At 32.7% G+C, this 26,181-nt stretch overlaps 3 protein-coding genes and 1 pseudogene across 3 annotated transcripts; 2 read left to right on the top strand and 2 right to left on the bottom strand.

Annotated features, from left to right (window-relative positions):
- The first annotated feature begins 4,968 nt into the window (after positions 1-4,968).
- Positions 4,969-8,619, top strand: LOC129318816 (uncharacterized). The gene is made up of 2 exons (XM_054963781.1): positions 4,969-5,086; positions 7,312-8,619. The coding sequence occupies exon 2, from the start codon at positions 7,313-7,315 to the stop codon at positions 8,354-8,356; it is 1,044 nt and encodes a 347-aa protein (XP_054819756.1). The 5' UTR covers positions 4,969-5,086; position 7,312; the 3' UTR covers positions 8,357-8,619.
- A 1,183-nt stretch (positions 8,620-9,802) lies between these two features.
- Positions 9,803-11,626, bottom strand: LOC129317098 (protodermal factor 1-like). The gene is made up of 3 exons (XM_054961432.1): positions 11,399-11,626; positions 10,917-11,265; positions 9,803-10,339 (listed from the first exon to the last, which is right to left on the bottom strand). The coding sequence occupies exons 1-3, from the start codon at positions 11,565-11,567 to the stop codon at positions 10,000-10,002; spliced, it is 858 nt and encodes a 285-aa protein (XP_054817407.1). The 5' UTR covers positions 11,568-11,626; the 3' UTR covers positions 9,803-9,999.
- A 5,147-nt stretch (positions 11,627-16,773) lies between these two features.
- LOC129318751 (phosphatidylglycerophosphate phosphatase 1, chloroplastic/mitochondrial-like) lies at positions 16,774-21,140 on the bottom strand. The gene is made up of 5 exons (XM_054963686.1): positions 20,501-21,140; positions 20,012-20,089; positions 19,789-19,862; positions 19,592-19,699; positions 16,774-17,085 (listed from the first exon to the last, which is right to left on the bottom strand). The coding sequence occupies exons 1-5, from the start codon at positions 21,138-21,140 to the stop codon at positions 16,966-16,968; spliced, it is 1,020 nt and encodes a 339-aa protein (XP_054819661.1). The 3' UTR covers positions 16,774-16,965.
- A 1,302-nt stretch (positions 21,141-22,442) lies between these two features.
- On the top strand, positions 22,443-25,056 carry LOC129317226 (xyloglucan endotransglucosylase protein 1-like; annotated as a pseudogene).
- The last annotated feature ends 1,125 nt before the right edge of the window (positions 25,057-26,181 follow it).

Consider the following 26,181-nt stretch of genomic DNA (forward strand, 5'->3'; position numbering starts at 1 on the left):
TTCTACAAACAGTAGTAATCCGTCGCTTTAATTTTTGTTCTGGTTGTCAATCCTTTAAATCTATCAACACATATCGATATATATAATATAAAATTAATAGTAGCATCGTTCACTGGTGATGAATATAATAAATTAAGGAGACTTAGTAATCAAAATTCATATAATACATGATGCACACATCCACACATCTAGTTGGAACGTGAAAGAAAGACATAAAGTTGCAAATAAAAAATAAAAAATTTTGTAAAATATATGCAAAGTACTAAGTTAATTCAAATCAATGTGCTGATCGAAAGCCATACCGGTAATTGAATCCATCAAAGTGGTAAACAGAAGAAGTCAACTCAATTATAATTAAAATAATATAATTTAATTAAGTATACAAAAATATGATTCTAAAAAAAGTACTCCCCCTTTGTCCTATTTACAAGTTAATTTTAACATTTTTACTGAAATTAAAAAAATTTTAAATTCATCTAACTCTGTTTAAAAATTCAACAAATTTCTATCTTTATTCATATTAAATACACATACTTTAAAAATAAAATATTTTAACATTTAATAGCATTATCAATATTTAATAAGAATAAAATGATAAAAATAAATGTAATAATCATTGAAGTAACCTCTAAATAGAATCAAAATAAATATTCTATCTCTACACTTTAAATAGGATTTAAAGAGTAATATTTAAATAAAAAAGATATTAATTCACATGCAAATGAAACATCTATGTTTAAACCACAATTAATCCAATAAAATAGAGCCATTAAAGCGCAAAACCAATGCATTTCTATCTTTTTTTTTTTTTAACTCAAAGTGATGTTATTTTAGGATTAGCAAGGTGAGGACAAAAGTTTAAAATCAAATTCGATCATCCAAAACTCTTAATTGAACTAATTAGAAGACTAGTTTTCTGATTTAATTTACCATTGTCTGACTGGTTAGCTCAAATTGAGTTTGAACTTCTAATGCCATGGTTAAAGGGGACCAATTAATCTTAATTAGCTCACTACTTCTTACAATCAACCAAATTAGATGTCGTGTAAATAAATAAAATACGTATGCAGTAAAAGAACAAAAGCTTCTTACTGATAATAAAGTGATTGATGAGTGTTCTCTATATTGGTTCCATACTTTCTTTTTCTAGTTCCATCAATAAAAGGTCCTCGTCTAGAATAAACGAAGAAATCATCATTCAGTCCATTATTGAGCAGTGTGTTCAAAGAGGACATTGCTTTTGTAAAATTTTAAAAAGCACGTGGGCAGCACTCTAAAAGAGGAATGTAATTGAGAGCCGAAAGTCAAGCTAATTTACCTAATAAAACACGACTAGTTTGTCCTATCTGAGGGGGAAAATATTAGTTTAAACAAGTTGATATTTAGCTGGAGAGACCAATTATTGTTTGGATAATTTAAAATGAAAATCACAGATAGGTAAAAACAAAAAAAAAAAGCCAATTGAACTAATGGTTATTATATTTACGGGTTTTTTTAAAAAATAAATTATACATATTAATGTAAATAATTATAAATTCACAAGTCTTAATAACAATAACGTAACTTTCACTTTATAACTGATATCTTTATTTATAATTTTCTAAGGGCCATTTGTTTTATATTAAAAAATAAGTAATTTTTTAGAAAGTTTGGAAATTTTATAACAAATACTTATTTTATTAGATATTATTTTATGTTTTTTTATAATCATAAAAATTATTTTTATTTAATTATTTTTAAATTTTATAATATTTTCTCAGATCTCTATTTGTGAAAAATAATTTATTATTTAATTATTTCAAAAGTTTATAATATTTTCATATATCTCCTATTTTTATGGTACTCTCCTTCATCTTCTTTTTTTAAAATCTAATTAATTTTAAAATTTATATAAGCGTCATAAAATTTTACAAAATAATTTTTTTTAAAAATGATTTCTTTAAGAAAAAAGTTTATGCCAACAAACGATATTTGCAATATTTAAACTGTTTTTTAGACATAACTATGAATAATTCGCTCTTTTAAGATTTAATAGTTATTTTGTCTAATTTAAAAGAGTAAAATTTGCTGAATTTGACTTTCTTCCCCACAATTTGCGAGCATCAATGGAGGTCATCGTGTGCCCATGGCGGAGGAGCTCCTTTGGTCATTGCTTTGGGTGCTTCTGCTGGGGAAAGTAGAACATGTCAAATCTTAAGTGGGCCCACTAATTACACCACACTAATTACACCATATCCTATTCTTTTGTCGGCCCAAATAGTTCTTGTTGCACCACAGAGGCTGGTTGAAATTTGTTAAGCATTACCGACAAAAATTGGGTTATTTGGTAAAAAAATTGACCCATAACTTATAAAGTTTGAAATTAAATCTCACTATTTATGAGAGTATCTTGGGCGTGTTTAAATTTCAATTGAAAAAAAGTAATTACAGAAAAATTTGATTAATAAAATGTGATAATATTTTATAAACTTAATTTTAATAATTGAAGATGTCTGGATAATTTTTTAAAATCAATTATAAAGATGAGGAAAAATAAAAAAATGATTATATGTTGAGAATCCATTTTCAAATGGAGAAGAAATAGCTCAGGCTAAATGGAGTTTCAAAAAGCAAGCAAAGCTTGGAGAAATTGGAATTGTTTGAAAAAGTGATATCTAAGTACTTTTATTAGAGTATTTTGAATTGGAAGCATGCTTAACTTTGGTAAGTCCTTGAAAGTGAACTCATTTAGAATTTCTGTGACCAAGAAAAATTTGTTAAGCATTTTTTTTTATATTTTTTATATTCTTAAACTTTTTTTTGAGCAAAAAAAAAAGACTATTTTATTAATATCAAAAGAAATATTACACTCACTAATCCCCTGTAAAAAGAAAACAAAGACATGAAATACAACCTAAAAAAACACAAACCAAAAACAGAAAACAATACGCTTAAGAGTACAACCTATAAAGCAATAAAAGAAAAACACAAAACAAAACGAAATACAACTAAAGGCCAGTAAGCCAGCATCAGCCAATGCCTTCCTTTGCCTTCTCATCAGCAATTGTGACCTCCATATCAAGCACATCCTTATTCTTCAAATCAACACATCTACCATGCAGGTCCTGCAACAAAATGGAGACAAGCGAAGATGGTGGGTCATAGAGCCATCCTTGTGGTACCATGCTTCTCACACTAGTTGCAATCCAATCAGCAGCATAATTCCCTACAACTAAAGAAAAGGAGCAGAAACCATCAGACCTACATAGTTCAAAACACTTTTGAAGAATATCAGCACATGCCCATTCACAACCTTTCATATCCTTAGCCACCATTCTTCGATAAAAATCTTGACAATCTGTCTCTAAACAGACTTTTTCATCAATAAACAAGTCTCTTAATGAAAGAGCTTTCAATATTGCCAAACGTTCAACCATAAAAGCTGAATCAGCAACCACTACTCTTCCCACACCCCCCAAAAATTGACCCTGACCATTCCTACCCACCACTCCAATAGCAACCTTCTTCCTTCTAACACAAAAAGCATTATCAATGTTCAACTTCACCATCTTTTCAATTGGTTTTTGCCAATTTAAAGCTTTATTAGAATTTTTATCCAAAACCTATACCTTCTTCTGATTCACCACATTAACCCAATACTCATTTACCAACCCCACAGCCTTACTTAAGTAAAGATCTGCATTAATCTCCACCCTATCAAACATGAAATCACACCTGGCCTTCCAAATCATCCAACATGTGGCTGCAAAAATAGCCATTGGGTAATCATTCACATCTTCCCTATTTACCAACCAATCCTGTAACCAGCTATCCAATTTTCTCAAATTCCATTAGTTAAACTTTAAGGATAATGAAGAAGCAAACCAGCATTTCTTTGCCTTACATTTTTCCAATTGATTTTTCAACTTCAATAATGAACGGTGTTACAAGTGATTGTGCATTAAAAATATTCAAACTAAATATTAAATAAATCCTCATATCCTAACGAGACTCAACCTTACACCTTTGTTAGTGTGGAGTTTGATGCTTATCTACTAGATTAACTTTTAAGCCATATCTATGGTATTTATATAGGATGGGAGGTTAATTAAAAAATCAATAAATAAATCCCCTAAATATATCAATTTAGAGAGTAAATTTTGCCTTACATTGTCTTGAAAAATGAAAAAAAAATAGAAGCATACATAAAAATAAAATGAAAGTGTAAACAAAAGAGTTATCCCTCAAATTTTCCCAAACCACCTTGTTTTGGTTTGTTTAGAAAAAAAAACAAAAGTATATTAATTTAAATACAAAGATTTTTAGTTTTTTTGGTGCACATTTATTTTTAAATTTCATATTGAATACATTAAATTATTATAATATATTAAATGAGTGAATATTAATGGGTAATTACTCTGTCCTTTTAACAAATACATATCTCATCAAGATTAAAGAAGACAAGTAAAATATTAACATAAGCTAAATTTAATAGAAAAAGTTAATTTCTTACAACATGAAAAACCAATATTTAAAAGAAGTGATCATGTTTAATGTTCCATCATACATGAAATAGAATTGACTCCAAAGATTACCTCTCTCTCTCTCCTTCTACGCACAATGTCATCGCTCCATTTAATATAATGCTTTAGATAAGAACATTTGTTTTTTTTTTTAATAAATAAGAACAGAACATCACTTCCAAAAGAAAAACGCAGGTTCAGGCCAAAAAAAAAAACGTAGGGATTATAACATTGACATTGATTGACGGCAAACAAATAGCGTGAATCCCACACATTTTGTTCCCTCACAGTCACAAGTTAGATTTTTTTTCCGCCAATCAGAAGTCAAAATTCTTTCTTTGATTTCTTCCTTTTATACCAACTCTAAAAAGAACTTGTTTTTTATTTAAAAAAAAAAAGTTACGGGCTTTGCTAAATATGAAAGGGCTTTGGTTTGGGCTTCAATGCATGTACCGAAGCACAGGGCCGACAATCATGTTTCTAAATCTGTGTGCAGAATGGGGACTGCGCATGATCTTTGCTTTGTAGAGCTCGCTTCCCCAATTGATCAATGCGCCATCTGTTTTCCGTCCCTGTTGTTTCAGGTATCTTCTGTTGTTTTTGCTATAGAATTTCAGAAACTTCGGTCAGTTATATTCATTTTTGTTTGTGATTTCTTCATAGGTTACTACTTTACTCCTTATTTTCAAGATGGATGTAGTTTTCAGCTTTAGTTTTTTGGAAATTGGGTTGGAGCTGTTTGGAGTTCTGTACTTCATGGGTTTTGTGCTTATGAAATTTCTGTTTCTGGGTGTGGTTTCTTCCTGATTTATTTGCTCGTTCATTGTATTTGATAGTTTTAGAGTAGGATTTGAAATGCACAAGCAGTTTCGTGAGCGTACAAAACGCAAAATTTTGGAGATTTCGCATTGCATGTAAAGGATCCTATTGCAGTTATGGAGATCGCCTTAACCCTTTTATTTTGAATGGGAGGGAAGGGCGGGCGGCAAAGAGATGTTAGAATGATAAGCTATTGGCTTGTTGCGTATCCTAGAAATGAACGCTGGACTTACTGAGTTATGCTTGAGTTACTTAGATCTGGGTAAAAGGTCACCAGTGAGCGTATTAATATCTGCTAATTGAATATTATGCACAATGTGTAATTGCTTATCTTGGAAGGTGGCTTCAACAAAACAACTATTACTCCTTCTACAAAAGTTCGGTATTGCAATGTTTCTCTCAAGATAATATCGATACAGGCTACAGAATTACAGATTGAAAGCTTTGGAGGAATAAAAGTTGGAACGTGGCTTCAATGTTTTGCTGTCAAGACATATACCTTGAGCTTATTCCTTGGTTCAAAGAAGATCTTGTTTATTTGGCAAAGGGAAAGACTTTGGTTATAATTGTGTGTAAGCACATAAAAAAGCGCATCAAATCTGTTTTCAGCTGTTTTTCTATGTTATCTGTTGGGTTCTGGAGGGTGGGGACAATGGTGCTGGAGTGCATGTTAGATATGAGTGTCAAAAGTCAAACCTAATTGGGTTTGCATGTGATGTATAAATGACAACACGCGGACTTAAGTTTGAGGTATTATTATAAACTAGTGAAGGAAAGCAAGGGTAGGATAACCATACAAAATTATAATTTGTTCTTTGAGCCCATTTTGTGTGAAAAGGACTATAAGGACACAAACTTTGACGCAAGAACTTCATGTCATGTGCAAATTAATACACTTTGTGGACTTAGAAACAAATAAGTCCCAAGTGTTTTAAAACATCATATTAGGGACGCACATCGTTGATGGTAATTTCCCTATTGGTGTTCTATTTTTTTATATAATGATGTTTCTTAGGAATCCTTGAACTTCCCAATAAGCTACCCGATGCTTGCAGCTTACATATTTTAGGACCATAAAAGGTCTCTACTGTCTTTTGTTTAAATACAATTAGGTAATAGTATAAACACTGTTTGGTACAATGTATGTAAATATATTTAGTAGCCTTAGATAAGCCGTATAAGGGCAGCATAGGTGTAGAACTAGTCTCTTATTAGCATATCGGCAACAAGAAATACCGTTGGTAGATTGACTTGCAAATGAAATCTCTGAATTTACTAAAATTTACACTGAACAGTCAGAAACATATTTAGCTGGCAGCTGCTTTAGTCCAAAATTGTTAGATATATTTGTATTGTCTATGTTTAGTACTTTTTATGATATACTTATTTAATTATTAAGTGCTGGATTCTATCTTAGCTTTCAATTTTAATTAAAATATATTTATTTTAGAAAATTTGCTTTTGCCATGGTTGGACTACTAAACCGCTTCCCCTCTTTCAGTGGTTCAGGCTTCAGTCTCTGAAGTCTGATCCATTTTTGTGGAACATCCAATATATTAGTGCAATCACATTTCTCCACCTAGTGGGTTCCACTTTCAAGTTTTCTGGCGCCAGTTGTGTTTTGTCAGTCTTTTTTTGTTTTGTGACTGATAAAATTTTGTAGTGCTTTTTCATAGTATGTGTTTAATGTTGTCAATTCTTAGGTAAGCACTAATCTAAAGCTATGATGTGATGGCTGTGCGTATATAGTGCTATAGATTCATTAATATCTGGTTGATTTACGGATGTGATCTTCACTCGTCAGAGTTTATGGGTAGAAAAGGCTCATTTAGACTTAAAACTTGATCTTTGTTATTTTTTTGGGGGAATCAAATGGAGGTTTACATGAGAAATTCAGCTGATGATATGAACATTTCACCAAAAAAATAGTGACTGAATTCTACTTTCTGTAATTGTTCTTTCACGACTTTAATGGTATCTCTGCTTGTAGCATGTTGAAGCGTGGGTACAAATCAAAGGCATGGAGTGGTCCTCAGAATTGGCGGGTCCCATTACTTCTTGTATTTCTTACACTGATGCTTGTTGGACTTCTGTTACTATTTCAAGATGAAGTTCAAAAGCCTAAGTTATCTGACAGACTTCAAAAACAGAAGTGGAATAGGTTTGACTCGATAGTACAACTGCATCCCACAGTAGAGTTCCGGAATGGAACAGATGTAATATGGCAAATGCCTGAATCGCCCAAGGCTGTTCTCTTTCTGGCTCATGGATGCAATGGCAGAGCCATCAACTTTTGGGACCAATCACTTGAGTGCCCTAACTGTGTTGGGCTACCCGAAGAACGATTACTTGTACTTAATGGTCTTGCTCGAAAGTTTGCTGTTATTACTATTTCAAGTGCTGGAAGATGCTGGACGTTAAATGAAGAAGTTTTAATTGTTAAAAACATCATAAATTGGTGGATTAGTGAAAGGAAACTTGATAAACTTCCTCTTGTAGCTTTGGGTGCTTCTTCTGGTGGGTATTTTGTATCTGTGCTTGCTAATATTATGAAGCTTAGTAGCATTGTTCTCATGATAGCGGAAGGAACATTTGGGCAAATCAATATGAAAAAGGACTATCCGCCTACTCTCTTTGTGCACATGCCTAAAGATCTCTACAGGCAGCAGAAAATAGATGAATATGTGGAAATTTTTAAAGATAAAGGGGTAGACGTTGATGTTATTGAATGCATGGAGTTCCCTTTATCACCAAACACTTTAGCTGATAGAATTCCTGGTCTTGATCGATCTGTTTCTGCAAGGCTGTTTGAGTTCTTTCAGGAAAAGGGATTTATTGATGAAAAAGGATACATGAAGAATGATGGGCGTGCATTGAATTGGAAAAGGGCTCTTCAGGAGAAGAAAAGTCTCTCACTTGATAAGAATCTGTTCCCACACATCCAAGAGGAGCTAAACCTTGCATTTGCTTTCCATGAGATGACTAGCGTTCATTCTGATCAGATCTTTAAGTGGTTTGAATCTCACATGAGCTGATAAAACCTTACTCAGTTTTTTTTTTCTTTTCTATCTTTGTAATATAAATTAATATATATAGCCATTATGACACTGTCTTTTCCTTAAAAAAATTAGGCAAAATAGTCTTCCTCTCAATTTTGTAATATCCAGTGGTTCACATGTAAAGTTTTCTAATTGATGGTACCTCTGGTCACACAGATAAGATACAGAGATTATGGCAGCTCAAAATATTTATTATTCACGTCCGATTTATAGTATCTGGTTCAAGAATTGAAGACGTATTGACACAGTGTGGCTCTATTTAAATTATTATCCATATTAATGCGGCACCAACATCACCTAGAACGAGACTCCCTAACCTAAGAGATGACATGTCTGATTGGCTGATGTTATAATGAACCCAATAAATCATAATCAACTTTACATAAATGAAGAAGGATTTACTGTCAGGAAAAGCTGAAGATAGCCGTAAATGTGGAGCATGCCTATATTTAATTATTTATGGAGTTCAACTACAAGGGCACCAACTATACCTCCAATAACTATAACTCGCTCATCTCCAATACCAACACCCCCCCACCCCAAAAAAGAGAAAAAAAAAAATGGTTTTGCATGTTCTATTTCACAGGGTTCCCTAGGACATTGACAAATATGTTATGTGTTTACATGTGACTGCCAAACCTAAGAAGATGACATGTCTGTTGTTTGATGTTATAATGAAACCCCATAAATCATAATCAACTTTACATAAATGAAGAAAGCCATGAGTGCAAGAGCATACCTACATTTATGGGGTTCAGCTGCAACTCACCCATTTTTCCTCCACAGTTATGGTCTAGTGTTTTTTATTTCTTAGGGTTCCTTAGGATGTTGTCTAATGTTTTGTGTCTGCATTTATGTTGACTGCTAAACCATCCCATTGCATTTGACTAGAGAAAATGAAAACAAAACTCTGAACATGGTGGGGTGTGGGCCTTGCTCTTGCCTGTCTCCACAGCTCAGCTTCCTTGCTGTCACTTTAAATGGAATTCATGTACTATATACCGTACGTACAACTAATTGCCACCCGGATGGCTAAATTTGGATTACTTTGTCTAAAAGTAAAATTAATTTTAAATTGGAAGATGACCTTTCACAGAATTTTGAATACTTGTCAGATCCTCATTTACTGTTAAAATTTACCAGGTTTAAATGCTAATAATATATGATATATAGTGAAACAACCCCATGACTTTTTATTTTTTTCTTCTTCTTTTGCTGTTTTGCAACGGTTTGTGGTTCTCTTGTTTGTTGTTTAACAGCTCATTTTTGAACAAAAATTACTAAGAACCTTTCTGTTTTGATTGATGATATCTCATACTCTGATACTTAGCCTGTATTAAATTGACGTGACAGGGCCTTTAAACTGAACGAAAATTTTAGATTATCAAAAGTAAAAATTAATGAACTTTTATTCAAAACTGATAAACCAAAGAAGCTAACAATTTTATAGCTGGAGAGTACTGACAAACTATCCTTGTCAAAGTAACACTGAAGAATCAAAAACAGCACACACTAGCTAGTAGCTGATGAATAAAACTCTTACATTTAATGAAACATTCTCATTTTTTTTTTAATAAACAGAAACACACAAAAACCAAACAATTGCTGATCATATCTGATCAATCTCGAGGCTTCATTCGTCCCTCATTGGCCATTCTGAAGAGTTGAGCCTGTGCTGCAGCAGCATTGTTGGAGCCAGCGGAAGCCACAAATCTGTCTCTGACTTGATTGGTGGTGTAAGGGAACTTGTTGTTGACAAGAGAGTTGAGGAATGAAGCTGTACCTTCTCTGTAGAGAGCTCCAAGACCATCAGTTCTTGTGTTGGAAAGAGCTTCAGGAAGGGACATAGTTGCTCCACTGAACCCTGGAACGCTGCTGCTTGTCACTCCAAATGCACTGCCTAGGGTTCCCCACCACCCAAGCAATCCCCAGATGACTGCTGGGTGGTTCCTCCAGTAGCTGCAGATCACACCAACACTCATTGCATAAGATCATATAATCTTCCTACTATATCGGATATTGGATATGATACAACATGGTATATATAATAATAATAATAATAATAATAATAATATGTCAGGATGTGATAATTTTTGAAATTTTAAGGTACGAGTGTGAGGAGAGGAGTGTGTCATGTGTGACAATTATAAATAAACAAGATGGAAAAAAGGTGTACTTTAAGTCAACATTTCAAATGTATGTTAAAGATGTTCATAACATAAATATCAATAAAAATTTAAAATGAATTTTAGTTTTCAGTTTAAACTAACTGTCAATCTGTATCTTCGTATAGCAAAATATATTAGGTGCATTATATCTACATATCCTATGCAAACAAATTTATTTTTTTAAAAAATATTATTATCGATGCTTCATAGATCCTAGTAAGACATAGCTCAACTCTTTCAAGTTTCAACTAAGTAACCATACATTTTGCCTTTATTTTTAAACCTGAGTCATTACATCCTTCCTTGTTATTTCTTATATATGAAATGTAATGTTTTCTTTCTGCAGTAAGAGACTGAAAGGAACTTACCTGCAAGTACCAGTGAAGGGAGAAGAAGGAGGAGAAGGAAGGTAAGGGGGTGATGAAGGGGTAGTGGGGGTGCCGGGGTCGGTTGGGGTGGCCGGCGGGCTGCCACCTCCATAAGAAGGTGGCGAGTTGTAGTAGCCGCCACCACCTCTTGACGGCGGGTTTGATGGGGTGGACGGTGTTGGAGAAGGATCATGATGCGGTGGTGATCCACAGTTCCTGCCGCCAGAAGGTGTTGACGGGGTCGGATTATGGCTCCCACCACCTCCATGATGAGAAGGTGGTGATGGGCTACCGTAGCCACCACCGGAGCCATGATCAGATGGTGGAGGATTCCCATATGAGCCTGAGCCTGCAGAAAACAAAGCGGAAGTTCTCAAAACTGTCTCTTTTTAAGCATTTGATCATTCAAACCTGCTCATGCATAGCCATGAACTGTATCAGACGAAGAAAGAAAAACAGATTTATTTCAGAGAATGAGAGACCTGAGGGAGGAGATCCTGGATGTGGGTATGGAGGGAGAAAGCTTTTCTGATTTTCAATGGTGGTGGTGGAAGAGATCACGGGGATTACAAGATCGTGGGAAATCAATGCAGTGATGAGTGTGAAAATGAACAGAGAAGCAGATGGACTGCTTCTTCTGATCTTCTCCATGTCTGAGCCTGCTAAGGAAAAAAAAAAACAAAGAGGAAGAAGAAGAAATGAGGGTTTAGGGTTTTCGTAAGTGTGGATTGGAGAAGGGTGTGAAGGAGGAATATATAAGAGGATGGTTCAAAGGAAGTGAAGTTAATTCTGCAGGTGGAGAAGCATATGGTTGGTTGATGTGTTGCAGGCTGCATTTACTCATTCTGTGCATTACTGTTCACTGTTGTTCAGTGTTCACTCCTTTCTCGTCCAATAAATAATGCTTTTTCAAGAAGAAGAAGAAGAAGAAGAAAACACTGAAGGAGCTAATTAAAGATACAGGATTTGTTTCCTGTTGGTCAGAATAAACTCAATGGTGAATTCTGTTTTTATTAAGGATAAATGGGTTTAAATTCTCTAAAATTGAAGTTGAATTTTTGTAAAATTTTTTGTTTTATGCAAGAGAGAAGATTTTATATTTTATAAAATAAGTGAAAATACTTAAAAAAAAAGAAAATTTCAGTTATATTCACCAATCTCAATTTTAGAGAATTTAAATTCAGGATAAATAGATCAAATCAAGAAAAAACAAGAAAGATGTATGTATTTTCTTCGTTTACAATTTACAAAGAGTAATTCACTTGAAATATATTGTTGCTTGTCCGTCACATGAACATGAAAGATGTATTTTTTTTTAAGAAAAATAAATTTTATCAAAGAATCAACTTATGTCTTACAAATTGTTTTGCTTAAAAGATCTTAAAAATTTAGTTATTTTCAAGAGAAATAAAGTTACTATCAAATTTTATGAGCTTTTTTTTATAACAAATTTTCTTAAAAATTTGTGGTGAGCTCTTTTTTTTTTAAAAAAAATCAGCGGTAAATTTCATAAAATATATCAATAACTTTAATATTTAAAGATAATTATAATTTTTAAGATCCTTTAGCATCTTTTCCAAAAAAATAAGCCTGTTAATGTAATTTTCTCCTACCTTTTAACATGTTTACGCATTTTTATGGTTAATTCAATTAGTTTATTAGTATTTAATAAATTGAGTTAATTTTTTTTTTGTTGGAGAGTGATGTTAAGCTGAATTATGCATAAATTGATCATTAAATTCATATAGGTCCCATGTGCTATATATGTATGTATGCGTGGGTATACACAGTGCAAGTGGATTCAGTAGTTGAGGAGGTTTTAGCAGTTGACAAAAAGGGCTACACATACTTGTGCTTCTTCTTCAATGAAATTAGGAGATCCCACGTGAAAACAATACCATGCACTTCATATGAAAGTCTGCAACATGCAAAATCGCTTTGATAAAGGTACGTTGATTCATTCATACAACGTGGATTGAATTGCACTTCCAATTCCTAATTGAAGATCTTGTTAGCAAATAATTGATAAATACTTCTTCTTCTTCTTTTTTTTTTTTAAATTGTGTACAATATCTCTTTTAGCATGAACTTATTTTATCATATTATGAGGGACTAGTCCCAATGATGAACATATGATGTTGAGTTGGTAGGAAATAAATTATATAAAATAAAAAATAATAAAAAAATAATTTAATATATATATATATAATAAATATTTAGTTTTGTAAATTAATATTAGAAAAGGAAATTAAAATGATATTTTTCTAAAAATAATCTAAATTTAAAGATAAGAATTAAAAATTAAAAATTTATTGACTTAAGTGAAATATAAAAGACTAATTTTTTTTTAACTCAACATATTTTAGGTTGGATTTAGCGGGTTCAAAACTATTGGGACAATGGAAATTTTTTTTTAAAAAGTTTCACCTACTTGCAAATTTTTTTAAGTTGAGTGGAAGCACCTGCCCATCATTTATACATGCATTTGCCGTTGATTAGTCTCTTCTGCTAGCCCATGTTAGTAATATATATAAATATTTCTATTAGTGTCAATCGGATTGTGAAGCCTATTACAACAATGATGAACTCTTAAGACCTAACTTAATGTTTTATTTAATTTTATTGCTTGGTATTCTTGGAAAACTGAGGGTATTACCACCTCCTGCTCAAAGTAATTCGAACTCCCACAATTTGGGATGATTATTACCAACGATGGTTTCATGAATATTTTGGGGATGCCTTTGGCATACTTCATTTGGATAATAATATAAAACATCTATTAAAAATCTTTCTTGGTCCAAAATATAAGGCACCGGATAACTTTACTTTTATTTTTTCAATTATATCCCTATTTTATTTATTACTCTTTTTTTAAAAAATCATGCGCTAGAATTTTAATTATTATTATCAATGCTCTTACATAGGGTATTTAATGAGGGTATAAATGAAAAGATGTGAACATTTTTAAGAATTTAATATTTCAACTAACATTATTCGTAAACCGTATATTAACTAACAATCATTTATATTATGTTTGAAGGGATTATTTATTTAACTTGATTGCATATTTTAGGACTCTAACTTGATGTTTCACTTGATTCAACTTCCTCGATTAGTTGAACCAAATGCCTCTTGATCAACTCAATGTTATTTAAATGAGAGGGATTTAGATTCAGTGAGTAGCACAAATACACACATTCAATGAGTGTTTCATATGACACAATAACAACTATTACTTTTATATGAGATTTTGTCATATCATATTCAGAAAGCATTAAATTTTAAATTTTTGAAGAGGACAACGTACACAAGGGCAAGGATATTTTGATTTTTTTTTAAACACGTATCTTGATAATTTTCATAAAAGCTAATGGTTATAATTAAAAAACTCATTGAGTTAGTTGATTCAAGCCATTCATTCAATCCAAATGTAGAGACAAAATTTGTGGAGACTAATATAAATAGGGATGAATGTCAATATTAATGATGCATCTAATGTTTTGTGACAGTGATGAATGATTAGTTAACTAATACTCCGCCGGTTTAATATATTAGGTGCTTTCTAGAAGCAAAATATGATACACTTTATAAGTTATTAGTTAATAAGATTATTTTGTTTTAAATTAAAACCTCCAAATTATTCTTAAAAAGTAAGATAGAGACAAAAAAATAATATTATATAATTTGTTTTACTTTTTTTTATTCAAGGGTTTTGTTTGAAATTTTATTTATTTTATTTTTTATATTTTTATTATATTAGTATTGATGAGTGGATAAAGATGATTAATAAGGAGCCAAGGGAGTAATGATTTACTTAATTGGGAGCACTATGTTGTGTATCCATCAGAAGCTTTTGAATTCAATTCTCGTTCGTTGGTTGGTGTTCATTAAAAGCGGTGGGTTTTGCCTTAAAATTGAATCAACCTATCGGATTTAATTTAACTTGACTTCCGGTCTCCCACACCCCACCCCCAACCAAAAAAAAAAAAAAAAAATCATTTGACTCAATTATCAATAATTATTTTATACAAGTAATTGGATGTGTTATATGCATTATACATTTTGAGAAGACTAAGATTATATTTCAACAAAGCAGATTTTATTAAATTTTCATTAAAAAAATTGAGCCATTTAAATTAGTTTAAACCCTTCATATAAATTGTATATTCCCAGCGTAATTTTGAAGTTGTTTCCAGGTCCTGCCAATATTCTTGACATAAAAACTCCTAAAAATGGAAATAGTTGGTTCAGTCCCACTGATCATTTCAAATTGTTAGTTTGTTATTGCAATGAGAGAGAGAGAGAGAGAGAGAGAGAGCACATATCTCTCTGTTTTTTTTAACCCAAAAAAAAAAAAAACAGAGATCTGCAGTAAATTTTCCACGTATCAATGCCTCTACCCAAAAAGTCAAAAACGCAAAAGCGCAGGTTGGCTGCTGAGCTGTCTCATTTGAACCGGAAAAAAAGATAATAAATTTTTTTTAAAATATGTAAATGATAATTTAATCTTTTAAAATATTATAATTTTTTAAAAGTTTTAGGATCTTTTCTGTCATTAATAAACTTATTGAAATTACTAAATTGTCCTTATTAAAAATAAATAATTCACTAATTTTGTTTAAATATTCACAACTTTCCTTCTTATATTTACAACAATGTAATATCAAATCATAACTTCACATGTTAAATTTTTTATTTACTATTATATTGTTGTGAATATAAAAAGAAAAATTGTGAATATTTAAACAAAACTTATGAATCATTTATTTTCAATAAGGATAATTATTTATCAATGATAAAATTTTTAAAAAAATTTAAAAAATTGTGATATTTTGAAAGATCAAATTATTATTTTTATATTTTAAAAAAAATTATTATCATTTTTTCTTGAATCAATGCTCCTGAGTTCAGGAATATCTGTACCAAGTTTACGTGTATATTCTATTCATACAAAAAAAATGTTTGTTGGTTTACTGACAAGTGTTAGTTTCATTGAAAAAACTATAAACCGCTTAAACAAAGGTTTCAAACTCGAGTCCACATGAATACCGAAACACCTTTGATGAGAACTCAATTAGACCCAAAAATGATTAGATCTAATCTAATCCGGTAACCATTTTACCAAAAAAAAAAAAAACTTACTAATTACAATATGAGCTTTTATTTTTTTTAATTTCATTGCTCAGTATCTTGAAAAATCAAACTAATTCAAATTCCTACCATGTGAGATTATTATTACCAATAATAATTTCACAATAACTCGAGGATATCTTTTACATATTTATTTAACACAATTGTCTATTCCAGGACTTGAACTCAAGACCTAGAACAAACTGATTTAATTCTTCTGACCAATTAAATCAAATGCCGTCAATTAAATAGGAACTTTTTAATCCGTAAATAATTATTATGTGTCATATATATATATATATATATATATATATAATTTTTAATATTGAAATCAACAAATGTTTTCCCATTGTTCTATCCATACTTGAGAGGGAAAAAAAACATGTATTTCTTTCTCCCCTTCCTTTTCATAAGATGTCTTTTGGAAAGTTTTAAAATTCCTATTTACAAGCCGTTTTACAAAATCCATGCTGTAATTAATTTTTTTATCCCCTCTTGAAAACACCTCTAAAAGGGGTGGTTTTAATTAATTAAAAAAGAGAGTGAGGGAGATAAGAGTATTTGAGGAAGGTTATTTGTGAAAAGATAAAATAAGTAATTTTCTTAATTTATATAAAGTACGTAAATTTATCTTGTATAACCGAACAGAGGGAGTACCAGCTGACGGGTGAGTGCAGCTGAGCCACAGGTCCAAAAAACAACTTGAAAAAGCAGAAAGAAGAGGAGATGAAGTTAAGCAATTCTTGCTCAAACTATCTATTCATCTGGCTTTTGATTATCAAAAACAGGAACACCCATTTGGTGTGAATCTAGTGTCATCAACAATCAAACAAAAAGATATTGACAAATCATGGATTCCTGTAGTGTGTGTAGCGTGTAGTGTAGCATTCTGGGAAATTATGCAGAGTTGATTCCAGTTTTACCGATGAGGGGGAGACTCTTTCACACACACTGTCGGGTCAGGCATTAGTTTGTGAGATGGTGGCTCCAACCCTCTTCTACGCCAATGATTTATAAATGAAGTTTCCAGTTTCCTCACCTGTCATCACAGTCACATCTTCACATATAAGAACTGAAGAAAATGCCTGGTGTAGACTGTTGAGTTTTTCAATCAAATTATAACACAGGAAGTTTTTTTTTTTTTTTTCAATGTGCATAACTTGGTAGTGAATATCCCAAAGACTTGATTGCTTATAGAGCACAATAGTGTCGTACAATTCATGTAGCTGATTTTACTTAATGAGATAAGGTTTGTTATTGATGAAGTTGTATAACTTGGTGGTGAATTAAGACAAATTTATGTTAGGTGAAAATGCATTAGTCTGCTCAAATGTACTAAGAAATAAAGAATCCAATCCAAAAAAGCTAGAAGGCTATCTCCATATGTCTCTAGAAAGGTGAACAGATGATACACATATGCATTGACTACACATGTATTTTTCATTAAGGAATCTTATTGAACTCCTCTTTCATTTTTCTAATTGGATTTTATAAGACAACAACATAACATGTTTTTATCAAATTTCTGAAATAAAAGTGTAAGAGAAAGAGAAGGGTTGGTCATTAAGTTCACCAAACAAGTCATACTTAAAAAATGACCAGCAAGGGTTAGACTTATTCCAATGACCTTATCTCCCCCTCCTATTCCATCTTTGCTCCTCAGCAACCCCATCAAGAAAACAAGAAAGAAGAGAATCTGTTTGGAGTTACCGAAAGCATATTTCCATTAGCTAAGTGAATTTATGTTCCCAGAAAAGGAAATAAATGGAAGAGAGAAAGAAGACTGCCTTTAACCATTTTAAGTTTTGACTGTCTCAATTCCTTTTCATCTAAATATCTGCAGGCTGCCTTGGTCCTATTACTGTCATGAAATGTCAATAATAACCTTGAGGAATTAGATATCACTGCCTTTAACCAATGTACCCAATTCCCCGCCTAATCATCTGAGGCCGAAGTCAGCCTCAATCTTTCTGATTCATAAGTAATTCAGTCCATCTTTCTTTCTCCCACGTAATTCGTTAGTATACAACCAACCACATATATATAGTCAAAACACACACTAGTCCTACATCCTACAGGCTTTTAGGAGTTCAGTCTGCAGGTCAGAATTTTTGTCTCAATCAATAATGCCTCAGACTATTTCATCCTCAGTGTCCTCGATGTCTATTGATAGTATGCTCCCTGTATGACGTCTATTGATAATACTCAGCCCTCTTATGTCTATTGATCCCTCTATTAATTCATCCCATGTTTCGTCAGTTGACTCATATGAAATTTGAAGAATTTAACAAAAACAGAATTGAGCCGCTAAAGTCCTGATATTTATGTAAATTATTCTGAAGCAAAAAAGTTCAGGGCCAATGAAAATTTAATTTAAAATTTTTATCAATAGGTTTCTCATTACTATATATAATTTTAGCCTTCCATGCCACATATAAACCTGTAATATTGAGAATATTACTCATGTTCATTTTACAAATTGGTGAGATCAACAACCAGATCAACACTAACATACATTTCTCTATGCTTAGCAATCAAGGATTTGTACTTTCAACTTAATAGGACCAGAACAACCATAGGAGCAGCAGATTAAAGCCTTAAGAAAGAGATTGCACTGCTGATGCCAAAGTGCGGCTGTTGTCTACTGCATTGTCTCAGTTATTCAAATGGAATATGAGGTACAGCCGGATAGAGTCCTAAGACAATTGATAAATGAAGTGGTAATATGCAACTGGTGTCTGAAACCATTGCACAAGAAGTCGACAACTATAAAGCTATTACATACGAAAAGTCACTGAACATTGAGGAAAGGGTAAGAAGTACAGATCAATGATGTTTAACATCAGAAATGACAAAAAACAGATGCCCATATGGTATCACTAATTTTTAATGTTAGTGTATATCAGTGAATGAGTGAGTGCGTGCATGTAAAACGAAATGTCAACATATGCAAGATTATCCTACAAAAAATAAAGCAAATCTAACATTGGCATTGATGAACATGACAAAGATGAACTTGCAAACAAGAGACATATTGGAAGTTTGAACAAGATATCACACACAAAATAACATATTTCAACTATGATACAGAAAAGTTCTAAACATCAGGAAGCTGAAACACAGGAAAGAGAGCATACAAGTATGTTGAACTTGGTTCCCATTGACACAGACAAATTGAAACTAATTGTACATATGAATCATTTACAGAGAGCAATGACTTGGTTCATGCTAATTAAGAACAATTATCTCACTTCAAATACGCTCTGGAACAAGGTTTCCTTCATGGTCTACTTGCCATTTATACTTTCACATTAGTACTGAGTTCCATTAGCTGTCTTTTGAAGAAGGCACAATAGAATTTTCACTCAATAGTTTTCTCTGTTTTTTTCCCCCTTGATTCCTTCATCTCTATAAAACATTCCATATAGAGTTGTCTCATTTCTCTTTTATTGAGAGAATTTTCTTCTTCAAAACAAAAGTTAAAAGAAAATACATGAAACAATTACAATACACCAAAGATAAGTTAAATATCATAAGAAGCAAACCTGTTGAACAACAAATGGCTCCCCAGCGGGACTAAAAGGTTCAGTCAAAATAGTAAGAAACCCATTTCGATTGCCATATACAATGTCAGTAAAGGGCCGATCACCAACCTGCCACAATATATTCATGTTTGAACATGAACCCTCAAAATATGAAACAACGACTAAGTAAAGATGACCCATTCTAAATTCTTCTTTACCATGATTAGTTGCGAGGATTCACAACCAAAATGCTTTTCAATTTCATCAGCGGATCCAGCTGGTTTCTTCACCCCTGCCGTGCAAATTACATACAGACATCAACACCAATACTGCATTATTACTGACAATTCCAAATGAATATTTCACATGCCTAACTTTTAAAGATATGACACATGAGACCCATCTCGAAACAAAAGGTGCTGAATCAAAAGAAACACTTACTGTGCCTTACGACTCTAATCCCGATTGCCTCCTCAAGTGCCTTAGCTTTCGAACCATCATGGTCATACTCATGAAGTCCTAATTCATCAGGCACAATTAAAACATAAAAAAAGTCCCGTGAGCAACATGCCTGTACCAAAAGATTCAGAACAAATTGTTTCATGCCTAAGAAGCACCAATATTAACACCCATACAGACAAGAAATGGCAAAGACACCTCAGACGACAAAATGTGAGCGTTTTATATGTGTAATGGCTTAGAAGTATTAACACTCCAAGATTCGCACGATAAAATATATAGTATTTACAAGTAATTAAGAGCCATGCCTATTTTGATAACATGATTCGATCTTTGAAGTATAGGTACTACACAGCTTATGAAACACCACCTCCGGCCTATTTATAAGAAACAAACGTTTGCTTCTTATAAATTGGCCCGGATGTAGCACCATACAGATCCAACACTGAACTAGCTTGATACTACACTTACCAGTGGAGTTACTGAAGATAGCAATATCAGGACCAAACTCCGATTTACAAAGTTCCAGCGAAGAAGCAAGCGGTGGCCAAGGGGTCAAACAGTAAGGAGCAGTAATGGTGTTATCCTTATCAAACACGACCCCTTTGAAACCCCTTCTTCGCAGCTCACCCCAGTCAATGGACCTCAAATCTGGAACAGAAACATGGGGCAGTGCTAATTTCGGGTCCTTCACAAACACAAACATTGAATAAATGGCCTCCAAGTTTATTCTCTGCCCTAACGCTGCTTTCACATCTGCCCACCACATGTTTGTGAAATGTACCCTCCTATCTTCGTCGTTCTTGAACTCCTTTTGCTCGTCTCCTTGAGGGAGCTTTTGGTCTCTGGGTTCTGGGTTGTGATTATTGCTATCTTTGTAGTCAATAGAAAGAAGGAAGTGAAGAAACGGAGGATGAATCCGGCTCTGATTGGAATTGGGATTGACGAAACTGTGAGGAGTCAAAGTGGAGAAATCTCTGATAGGGATTTTGCTGTGAGTGGTAGAAAGTGATAGAGTTGTGAGATTTCTCTGGTGATCGACATTGCGATGAAAGTTCGGAAGATTTGGAGGGAGGGAACAGCAACTGGGAAGGTGAGCGGTTGCAGGCATTTTCATTTTTCAACTTTATTTTTTAAACCCAGCTCCTTTATTTTTGCTAATAATCGTCTTCGAATTTCCAATTTTGAAGTGGAGTAACAATCAAGTCCTTGTTAAACCATTCTCAACATCAAAATAAGGCTCTCATTTCTTCTGAAGCCCCTGAGGTTTACCACTCAAATTCTTAATCGTTTTATAATTTTTGTTTGATGTTAACTTTGTAATTATCAAGTCCTAAGTTGTTAGTTTCAATTCTCAATTCTACATGAATGAGATGGGGGAACTAATAATACACAACGAAATAACTACTCACATTGTTATATGAAGGTAATGTAGATTCTAAGTTTCAATTATCTCATAGTAAGAATAAGAGGTAAAAACTGTATAAAAAAAAAAAAAAGAATAAGAGGTAAAAATATAATTTAAAGATTAATAAATATTTTATAATTTTAAAAATAAAAGTAATTATATGATGCAAATATATGTAATGACATGTTTTATATAATTTAAGAATTTATCATGTATGTATGTATATTTTTTCATGAACTTTCCTTTCTCAATACTTGTTAGATAGGAAAGAGAATCTCTACACTTTTTTTCCCTTTACTTTGCTCCACTTCTCTCATTCTTACCATTCATTAATTTTATCATTTAAAAATTTATTTAATAAAATAACTTGAATGGTAAGGATAGAAAAAATGGAGAGAAATGGAGTAAAAAAATGAAAAGACCCCTCCCCCTGTTAGATAGGAAGAGGATCTCTTCATTTTTTTTTCCTTTACTTCGCTCTACTTCTCTCATTCTTATCATTCATTAATTTTATCATTTAAAAAATTTGTTTAATAAAATAATTTGAATGGTAGGAATGAGAGAAGTGAAAGGAAATGGAGAAAAAAAAATGAAGAGACCCCTCTCCTTGTCAAATGGGAAGAGGATCTCTCCACTTTTTTTCCCTTCACTTCCTTCTACTTTTTTTATCCTCATCATTCATTAATTTTATCATTTAAAAAATTTGTTTAATAAAATAATTTGAATGGTGGGAAAAGAAAAAGTGGAAGAAAATGAAGGAAAAAAAAATAAAGAGACCCCTCTACCTGTCAGATGAGAAAAGGATCTCTCCATTTTTTTAGATATACCTAATTAAATTATAGTTTAAAAATATGGATTAAATTTTAAAAATAAAAATTTACTTGGACCGGTTAATTAGCTGATTTTGACTGGTTGAAATGGCTTGTTTCTCCCTTGATTTTGATACGTTCCCCAGTTCAACAATCATACTGACGAATTTAATTTGGTCATGTTTTAAAACGCTATATGGATTGGGCTTCTGATGTTCAGCTGATAATATTGTGTCGTGAATTCATAACTTTTTTAATATATATATATATATATATATATATATATATTTGCGCTTGTCCTCTTTGGAATCGATGAGAAAAACCATTCTAATTAAATACCAGAAAAGGAAAAAAAAAAAAAATCAGTCATATCCGAATCCGATCCATGTTTACCCAAATTTAATTTCTATAATTATCTTTGAAATTGACTTGGGGTTGGATCCATGTTGAATCTGAAACATTCTTACATTGAAACTGACTCTCCTCATATTCCTCCCTCTCTTTCAAAACGGAGACTAATTAATTAATCATTCCCATTTTCTTCAAAGCTTTTGGATTTCCAGTTTACAACATTCAAACCAATTTATTCTCTCATTCAACACACCATACGTAACCATAGCCCTTCAAGTCTTATATATATATGTGTGTGTGTGTGTGTGTGTGTATGTTGTTCATTCAAACTCGGATCCTTATCCTGAGATTCAAAACTAAATATGTTGAAAATGTGTTCTTCTTCATCATTGTCTTCTTCTTCCTTTGTGAATATTTCATTTTGCTTGTCCTTTGTTTCTTGTTAACCTTGAGCAACACAGCACTGGGTTGGAATTTTAATACAGATTTCAACGTTCTTTTAGGAGACGAAAGGGTTAAAACAGCAGACGGAGGAAACAGTATGTCTCTTTCACTGGACCAACATTCAGGATCAGGAATCGTTTCCAAAAATGAGTTCTTATTTGGACGCTTCGACATGCAAATCAAGCTCGTTCCTGGATATTCTGCAGGCACTGTCACTGCATATTACGTACGTAATAAATTCTCTAATGAAACCAAGACAAAGTGATAACAATTAATGTCATGTGACACATGAATAAATGTTGTGCAGCTAAGCTCAGGTGGAGGGGCAAAGCATGATGAGATAGATATAGAGTTTCTGGGAAACTTGTCTGGAGATCCATATTTGTTGTCAACGAACATATTTGCCAATGGAATTGGTGGTTGAGAGGTTCAATTTTATCTCTGGTTTGATCCTGCTCTCGACTTTCACGCTTATTCCATTGATTGGAACTCTCGACGCATCATGTAATTCACTACGTCCCTCTCTACATATTGCATGCATGCACACGAACTGTTGCTTTTACCTGTGAGTGGACTTCAATCAATGGAAAAAGTCTCACATAAAAAAAAAATGTTACAAACATACGTTTAAAAAAAAAAACCTATCTTAAAAGACTAGCTTATTAAATAAGAGAAATCATTGAATTTAAGAATGTCATCCATTTGAGATTTTACATCCCAACAAATCCATTGCACTTGGCTTCCAACTAGTCAGGACCTTATGTGTTTAGTCTCTTTGTGAGAATGACTTCTAAATGAAAGCACCAATATTATAAGTATGTCCAAACGGAGAATTCATCCTGAAAGATTAGCTTATTGGGTGAGAAAATTCTTTGAACTTATAAACATTATTTTACTTGCAAAGCACCCCAATATTGGATTCATAACATAAAACTAATATATAATAAAATGAGAGGACCTATAAAACCTTTTTTTTTTTAATTCAGTTCAAATGTGGGGTTCCTTGTTTCTCTTTGTCCATTTAAAATTTTAATTTAAAGCATGTTTTATTATTGACCTATATATGTTTGAGATTTTTCCCAACTCATGTAATATTTTTCTGAATTATTTGTGAAGAATATTGGTGGATAACATTCCTATAAGAGTGATTCGCAACACGCAAAGAATAGGAGTGGAATTCCCAAGGAGGCAACCCATGAGAGTATACACAACGATTTGGAATGGAGACACATGGGCCACCAGCTGGGGGAAAGTGAAGATGGATTATTCTAAAGCCCCTTTCATGGCTTCCTTCAAGAGCTTTAATACCAAGGCCTGCTCTGTGAATCTGCAGCCTAGGGTTTCCTACTGTAAGGGCTTCAATGGCGGATTATCAAGGAAGAACAATAACAAAGTTCTTGATGCTGCAAGTAGGCTCAAGTTGAGACAGGTCCACTCAAAATGGGTCGTTTAACACTATTGTCATGATTTCAGACGTTACTCTCATGGCCTTCCTTATGAATGTCGCAAGAGGAATGTGCTTTTGACCTAGTAATAAGGCCACTGTAAAATTATACTTTTTGATATTTCTACTTTCTAACGTGATACCAAACACGGACTGTAAATGCTCGTTACCATCGTCTTATAACTTAAAAATAAAAAAAATTAATTAATAAAATATCCACTAATCAATATAATTATTATTAAAATACTCTATATAAAAATATAACATTTGAAAAAAATATATTAATTAATAATTTAGTTGGGATGCTAGCTCCCAAAATAATATTTTATTCCATCTAATTACCTCTCAATATTCCTTTTAGCTATACTATTGCATGAATCAACAGCGACAGAGAAGGGAAGAAGCTGACAGAATAGATGGAATAGGGGAGACAAAACTCGTAACTCACACCACCAACAACAGAGAATCGCTCCCTGCACCCATCGTCGACGCACAACTGAAACAAAGGAGAGGACGTTCGGACACACCCACACAACATGGACACCATGGTGACGGACAAGAACTCAAATGAATGGAGAAGGAGATCTGAACACACACACAGCCACACAGACTAAAGGACCACTGTTGACGCCGGTGTTTTCAATCAGAGAAGGAAGGAGCTTGAATGGCGGAACCCATGGCATTGGCGATGGCAATGACTAAACGAGGTGCAGGATTGAGATTGTTCGCTAGAGGAATTGAAGCTTCTGGAATCAATATACCTGGCTCCCTCTTCGTGGTTCAGACGCGTATTGTCGGGGAAAGAGAGCAGGGAATAAAAAATTCAAATGGTTTAAGGGCAGTAGAGTAATTTCATAAGCTTGAAGTAAAAATAAACTGCTCCCTTTTTGCTTCAGGATTTGAACCCAGACTAAAAAAAAAAAAAATGAATACCAAATAAATTTTCACCAAACCACTATATCATTCTTGTTATATCTTTTCCAAAATTAATAAAAATGTATTTTAATAGCTCATCTAAATTTTAATTTAATTACCATTATTTTATTTATTATTATTATTATTATTATTATTATTTTATGAAATTTTAGGTCATTACATAAATTTTTTGTTAAATTATACTTTCTAGAGTAGATTTTCTGGGTCCCCTGCTTCCAGCAGTTGCTGAGACATATGTTCTGATTTTAATCCTACTTTAAAAGTGGAGCCATCACTTTTGAAGTTCAGCGTATTGCTCAAGGGACTCTTACACTGGTAAGTTGATACTAAGACATCATCATTAGTACTTTTTGGTGAACAGTTTTTGTCCTGCGTATGTTAAGTTACAATGTTTTGGTATTCTACCAAATGATTTTTGCACAGTATGTTTGATGATTTTTGGATTATGCCATCATTTGGTTTTTCGTTTGTTATTCTTTTTGACTCCTTGAAATTCATCTCTCTATCCTTAAGAAAAGTTGTCATTTTTGCTATAAAAATACAACTTATCAGTGACTATATAGATAAGATTAAATTCAGTAGCATTCTCCCCTTGTTTAAGATCATTTAAATCAGCCTGAAGCTTACCTTCAACATTTTTTTGTTCTTGTCAAGTTTGTTAGCACTGTGAAATGGCTTGAGGATGAATGTGAACTAAATTATGCTCTGCACAACTCAGGAAATGGCAAAGAGAAAGCTGCTCTTGCTCGGAGACCAGAAT

This window comes from Prosopis cineraria, unplaced genomic scaffold, assembly GCF_029017545.1.
Source record: "Prosopis cineraria cultivar Desert tree isolate PC_DT_omini unplaced genomic scaffold, ASM2901754v1 PC8, whole genome shotgun sequence".
Lineage (NCBI taxonomy): Eukaryota > Viridiplantae > Streptophyta > Magnoliopsida > Fabales > Fabaceae > Prosopis > Prosopis cineraria.